The 6,555-nt window shown below is 41.5% G+C and overlaps 1 protein-coding gene across 10 annotated transcripts; it reads left to right on the top strand.

Moving 5' to 3' along the window:
* Nucleotides 1-1,187: 1,187 nt before the first annotated feature.
* LOC125543816 lies at nucleotides 1,188-5,387 on the top strand. Of its 10 annotated transcripts, none has more exons than XR_007298805.1 (6): nucleotides 1,188-1,724; nucleotides 1,914-1,966; nucleotides 2,703-2,808; nucleotides 2,897-4,440; nucleotides 4,537-4,645; nucleotides 5,162-5,387. XR_007298805.1 is itself a non-coding variant. In XM_048707296.1 (6 exons), exons 1-5 carry the CDS (start codon nucleotides 1,651-1,653, stop codon nucleotides 4,426-4,428), a joined length of 522 nt encoding a protein of 173 aa, XP_048563253.1. In that variant the 5' UTR covers nucleotides 1,188-1,650; the 3' UTR covers nucleotides 4,429-4,645; nucleotides 5,162-5,387. The 10 variants fall into 10 exon arrangements, 2 of the variants coding, with proteins under 2 accessions (XP_048563253.1, XP_048563252.1); XR_007298804.1 differs by lacking the exon at nucleotides 1,914-1,966 and adding an exon at nucleotides 1,819-1,855; XM_048707296.1 differs by lacking the exon at nucleotides 1,914-1,966 and adding an exon at nucleotides 1,811-1,855 and having other exon boundaries at nucleotides 2,897-3,186; nucleotides 4,422-4,645.
* Nucleotides 5,388-6,555: the final 1,168 nt, after the last annotated feature.

Below are 6,555 nucleotides of genomic sequence, written 5' to 3'. Positions count from 1 at the left end.
GATGATGGTGCGGCGGCGGCGTGACAACTTATGACCAGAACTCGAAACTCTAAAAGACTAGATTCTAAGATCAGCAACTTGACACGACGATGCAATCGCAAATTCAACAAAGCAAAAACCCTAAAAAGATTATGCAAAGGCTCAGATTGGTTCGGCTATGATGAACTAACCCTAATTTTTTTGTGGCTTTTTCGTGGACTGTAGGTATGAAGAACAGACTCGATCTAATCTATGAAAAACTGTAAAATCTCACCGAGCAACCTAGAAATCTGATACCACTTAATAGAGGCAAAGGTGTCCCGATATTTCGATGAGATGGTGGCTATCGTTTCTGGGGGAGTCGACCTTGACGATCTGACTACGAACGTGCGAGACGTCGCGCCTTAGCAACCGCTAAACCAACTTCCGAGGGGTTATTGACCACGCCGGAGCACGATCAACCTGACCAGGAGGGTCTGTTTCCTGCAAGCAAACGAAGAACAAGAAAGAAACTGAGATTGCAGTCTGGATATTGCGAATATAAGATGAAAGCTTTATTGATCAAGGTGGGGTTCTGTGACGTCTTGGTCTAGTCGTTGGACACAAACGAAGTACGAGAAGTTGCAGCTATGACGAACTTTTAATCTAAACAAAACCCAAAGTCTAAACGACGCCCTAAGGGCTGTATATATGGAGGAAGAGGGGGGAATTTCGTGGCCCTTGAGGGTGGGGTCCGAAACCAACCCTAACTCTTGTTTCCCCACACATACGGACTCTAAAAATAGCCTATACTTAAGTATTCGAAATTACATGGACCTGGCCCATTAATAAGGTGACGCAGCACCTAAAATAGCCTATGGACAAATATTATGAAGTGGCATCTTGTATATTTCGTTCAAGGCTTCATGCACTCCTTATGGCGGCTTCAAAGTCCTGAAATCATCACTTGTAACTCCGTTCTTGATCCCCTTACGCATGCCATCAACTCCATGCATGTTCTTACTTCAATGTTCATCCTTCTCCAAGCTAGGCCCTTCATTTGTAAGCAAAACAAATGTATTCAATTTAGGCAGCATCATAATCTCATGAACATTAGAATCATTACCAAGAAATGAAAGTACCTGGTAATTTAATTGGCGTGCGCGAGCTCTAGTAATTGGTCCAATATATGTAACAATAGAGGTTGTGGGTATAATGATGTCTTCATCATCAGTTCACTGATGTCTCCAACCTATCGGCTCCTTCCCCTAATCCTGATCCTCTTCTGCCTAACGCCGCGGGTGTCCGCCATCAGCAGAGATAAGCGCCCCTGATCCCTCAGTCCATCCTAGCTTGATCTGCTCAGCCTTCGCCTTCCGTCGTGTCGCCGCCTCCGCCATCACACCCGCCTCCTCTGCGATGCTGCATCGCACCCCAGGTCCCCACCCATCTTTTCTCCTCTGCCCCGTTTGTGTCGTCGCTGAGTCGCGCCTCTGCGGGTCGGTGCTAGGGGATTTGTTCCATGCGACACTTGTTCGTCTCGCCTCGGCGTCAGGAAAGGATTCCTCCTTAACCTCCTGTGCACCGCCACTAACCCACTACCGCGCCACCTGACCCATCTCTCTCCACGGTGAGGCAATGGCCGAGCGGCAGCGATGCTAGGAGCCTGTAAAGGAGACAACACAAGTTTCCATGGCCCTAGCCGTGCCCCCACGCTGCCGAGGAGGACGCACTGCGGCAGTGCGCTCGCTGCAATGGTCAACAAGGTCAGCGTCTGCCATATCATTTAACCTTGCTCATTCTGGCATTGATTCGGATTTGAAGAAGTAGACCATAATTTGACGTGTTATAGATTTGTAGTGCGCGCATGGAATTGTTGTATATGCTTCTTAAGGAGGTAAATAAATCTCCATCCACTTTTGTGTGTACTCATGACCTCCCCGAACAATTTTCAGTTTGAAAGTCTGCGTGCTTCACTACTGCTTGTGGACTAACATCATTTGGCAGTGTATGTTGTGTCATCTCTTAACTCATAAGTGTTCATCTGAAGGTAGAGGATTACTCCATATGCTAGAAAAACATAATTCCAACTCTCCCGTGTATTATTTGGCGTGGATGGATAAAATCACATAATGCCAGTTGCATGATTGCATCGTTCATGTTGTGCCTAATGTTTTAGATTCTGATTTTGAGTATCTAGGATGATCCAACTCATACTTATTGAAAGAAGTAAGAACGAATACCTTCCCTTGATTTATCTGTGTTCTGTCCCTTGAGGTTGCATTCTTCATTCAACAAGTTTTATTGTGTGACATTTCAATTATTATCTATTGAGTGTAGATAACAAAGAACTTCATTATTTTGTCTCCACTTGTTTACTTATGTTGGATCATCGCCTGGTTACTAACTATAATAAAAGAATAAAAGAAGTGAAGCATAGTGACATATAGCAGTGGCTTCTTCCTGACAGGCTGGCTGCAATGAAGTACTGAACTACCATACGTCCATAACACTACACTCCTAAACAAGCAAGTGCCGGCCATGGTTGCAGCCCACTGCATCCCCATGTGCACATAACTAGAATTTTTGCTTAACTACCCTTTCCTTTTCTTTCCTGTCAGTTTTTTAGAAACCAAATGTATGATCTTCAGATGCTTATTTAGTACATCACCAATAGAAATTTTGTTTTGCAGAAATACTTCTTCCTACCAAGAAAATCTTTAGCTTCCTTTCCTTTAATGCAGGAAATCCACATTGTCTGAAACTGCAACTTATTATAGAAGCTCACAAGCTATGGATCATCGTCAGCCGGGTAGTTGTCATCAGGGTGCCAAGCCGCCAACCATGCTGGTATGCATGTTTCTTGCTGGACTAGGTGTGTCTATGTTTTTCCCTTTTTGTAGGGTTGTGTCCGTTAGCTTGGTTGCTTTTCTTGCAGCCGCCGCATTGGTGGATGGTTCTGCTGGTGTGTCCCATGGTGGCGATGTTGAGGCTAAGGCGTGGGTGGGTGTGCCTGGTCTTTTCGCTCATGGTGGCTACGCCGAGGCACGGGTTGTTGCGCCTGATCATGTCGCTCATGGTGGCGATGGTGACGTGTGTGTGTGTGGATGTGCTTGCTCTTTTCGAGCATAGTGACGTCGTTGAGTGTTACCACCAAAAGAAAAGGATTAATACCTCTGCAGGTGCTTATCTATTTGGGTTTTGGGATTTGATGCATATGTACCATGGGTAAGCCCACGATTCTCAAAACTCCAACCAAGTTGTACTTTATTTATTACAAATTGTTCTTTGACTGTACTTATGCAATTGAATTGGCAACATTTCACTATGTAGCAATGGAATATGACAAATAAATAGAAATTCTATTTCATCCGGTATACCACAAATTGTCACCAGCAGAACATGAAGTTATATCTTCTCTCTCCCAATCTTTGTTGAATTTTATGAAAATTCTTTATCTTATATTGTATTACCTCCCGTAAATTTGTAACAATTGGTAGTGGATGGCAGGATGTTTTTTAATTGTCCTCTGAATTTAGGCAAAGGTTATTTTTAGGAGATCTTGAAAGGGAATTTTGTCTCCTAGAGTTAGTGATTGCTGGTTATGTTGTTTAGTTACCATGAATCCTCTAGCCTATAGAATACTACTTTCACATTGTCAAATTAAATTTCTCCTTTGTGGATAAGTAAAGGTAAAATAATGCTACAAATTTGACTTGTAATTTGAAGGTCATATTGCCAACATTTTCCATGGGAGGTATAAACTAATCCGAATTTCTACAATTTTATTAGCTTAATACTAGAAGTCAAGTTTACTTCCAAACACTTTTAGTTATCTAGACAACAAGTTTTCCAGTTTAAGGAATCATGGGCTAGCTAAGGAAATAAAGAAATGCAAGATTACTGTCGCTAATCATTATTATGTTAAATTTCACAATGCTTAGAAATTGCGTTGTACTATGTTTCACGATACATGAAAACTGGCAACATGTGAATATATAGTGTGGGAACTTCTGAAAGAAGTTACTGCAGAGCTAAAGTGTAGGCTTATATATTCAGCTAATGGATTTGTGTTTCTTTTATTGAATGTTCCACTTGATGTCTGACAACTCCATTTGTGGCGCACCCAACCACCAACTTTGGACTGTGCATTTGTCTTAAACATGGGAAGATGGTGTTGGATCTCCAATTGGTGGTGTTGGGGCAGCCTACAACAACAAAGCCTTTAGTCCCAAACAAGTTGGGGTTAGGCTAGAGGTGAAACCCATAAGATCTTGCGGCCAACTGATGGCTCTGGCACATGAATAGCAAGCTACACGGTGCAAATCTAGAATTGGATGGAATTGTAGAAGAGAGTGCACATCTACTAGATGGGCTCGTTGCTGTCATTTCTTTAGGTGTTCGCCGACCAGATTGTAGCTGTGGAGGCGGCCTAACAACTTATGCTCCTTTGATGGATGCAGATTATAACATGAGCCAACGGTATTGTGACAATCATGTCGCTAGAGCCCTGTAAGTTCCATTGATTCAATACATATTATAGAAGTTGTTGTCATTTGAACTATTTTTTTCTTTTAGCTATGGCTCATGTTCAACGGTTTGTCCTCTTGTGCCAATCTGCGACATGGCGTTGTTCAAAAGTCATCTTGGTAACTAAAGGGGTGTTGAAGGCTTCTCCGAGCTGCAGGTGAAATACTTTATTGTCCTGCATTTTTATATGACAGAATTTAGGATTGGATCTTATTCATGGCACTTGACAGTTTTTCATATCCCTGGTTGTATAGATTTTGAATGCATGCAAAGGTAAACTAAGAAAATTTAATGAGGTATCATATACAGAACTACAAAGGCCTCGAGAGATCGTTCTGACTTGCCCACTCGGCTTATAACATGATAAAATACATGAGACATATAGTGAAAAAGTGAGGTTCATGGGCATCAAGCAGCCAAACTACCTGAAAGTGAGGTTCATATCAAGTTAAACGATTTTTTGGTTTGATGACAGTGTTGTATTTGTAAATGCTGATGAGAGAGCTTTTCTCTAATTGTTAAGATATTGCTAAGCACCAATCACCAAAGATACAAAATGGTGGTGTTCTAGATGCAAGTATATTTAATGTCAACATTAGTAAGCACTGGGTAGTTTTTTTGGTTTCATATTCTTTTGTGTCATGTTCATGCTAATTGCTTGTGCTGCTAACAGGGTCTGCCTAGAAGTATTCTGGACTTCATCATCGGAATTACTGTCTATAATGTTGTGAATTTTCTATCATCGTACGTAGTATCATCAAGTTAGCTGATCTTTGATTTTCACTATTACCGTGGATGTTCTACTATATAAAAAATCTGCAATGTCAGCATGCTACTCCAGATGCCATTTCATACTATTTCTAAAGTGTGTTGTCCATTCACTTCAGGCTAGAATCTTACTTGATTGTTGGCCATATTGCATTTTTGTTTTTTCCTCAGGACATGTATCCATTTTGGACTCAATTAGCTTTGCTCGGATTCTGAATGTATTAGTGAGAGATCATTGTAGTTCTGGTGGCAATGCCATCACTGCTGAATATGTAAAACAGGAGACGATAAATGCTCTATATTTGAGAGTCATTCTCATCCCTAAACTATATATATTTATTATAATGGCTCGACTGCAAGACCATACAAACAAAACAATCAACAAAATAATGCCACCCAGCCACACGCAATTTAACCAAACAGCGCAGCAAAGCGCGCGTACGCTTCTAGTATCACCTATTCCTGGATGCGTACAGTCCCCTTTCGTCTTCTTGATGATGATGTAGCCATGACATTCGTGTCTCGCTACATGATAACCGAGTACGTCCTTGCCCCGATCTAGTCAAGGATGGCACTTGTGCCAAGCCAGCACTTGGTGTAGCTATGTTTACACCAACCCCTCTACATGTGATCCATCTTCATGCACACCGTCAGAGCATGTTAGGTCGTAGTAGCGGAGTTTTCGCATGATTTGTGTGCTTAAGCAGGCATGCATATTATGGTGAATAGCAGTAATATATGGCATTCCTTGTGAGTGAGTTTGAATGCTTTTGTGTGCCTTTGTTTAAGTGAGTTGTTTCTTTTGCTTCTTTTGGACCTTCGGTGTTACCTTATTTCCCCTTATGAAATTTGCTCATCAACCACCATCGGACTCGAAGAAGCAAGGATTTCAAATACTTGTAAGCTTAGTAAACAATATGGCACTCCCAGTTGACTGTATTTTATTGGAAATATCTTCTCGAAATACAAATGATATCCTAGATTGACTGTCAGCATCAAATCAGCATCAGTTGTGCAACCTTTAAAGTAGTTATGATTAAACCAGCAAGAAGACAAGCAAAGTGCAAGGTCGACGGTATATTTTCAATCAAAGGTATGGCTCATATATAAAGTTTGATTCGGCTATGAATGAAACTTGAAATATGCTATACTCCGGAGGGAAGCCAGGATGTGCTATGAGTTCAGTAATCAGCAAGGAAGACAATTAGACCATTCTTCTTATGCAAGTAACCAGCCGCAAAAATGTTATGGGTATGTGTATGGCGGCCAGTCCACATATTTGAGTATGAAGCTTCTAGT

The sequence above is a fragment of the Triticum urartu genome, chromosome 3, assembly GCF_003073215.2.
Source record: "Triticum urartu cultivar G1812 chromosome 3, Tu2.1, whole genome shotgun sequence".
NCBI classification, from domain to species: Eukaryota; Viridiplantae; Streptophyta; class Magnoliopsida; order Poales; family Poaceae; genus Triticum; species Triticum urartu.
Note: the sequence above shows the minus strand (reverse complement) of the source record. Positions and strands in the feature narration are given on the sequence as shown.

Bases quoted from the DNA above. Each gene is read 5' to 3' on its own strand.
- LOC125543816 (XM_048707295.1), top strand. From the start codon at position 1,651: ATGGCCCTAGCCGTGCCCCCACGCTGCCGAGGAGGACGCACTGCGGCA. The intron at 1,856-2,702 runs GTAAATAAATCT...CCTTTAATGCAG, and splicing joins TGTATATGCTTCTTAAGGAG to GAAATCCACATTGTCTGAAA. The intron at 2,809-2,896 runs GTATGCATGTTT...CTTTTCTTGCAG, and splicing joins CCAAGCCGCCAACCATGCTG to CCGCCGCATTGGTGGATGGT.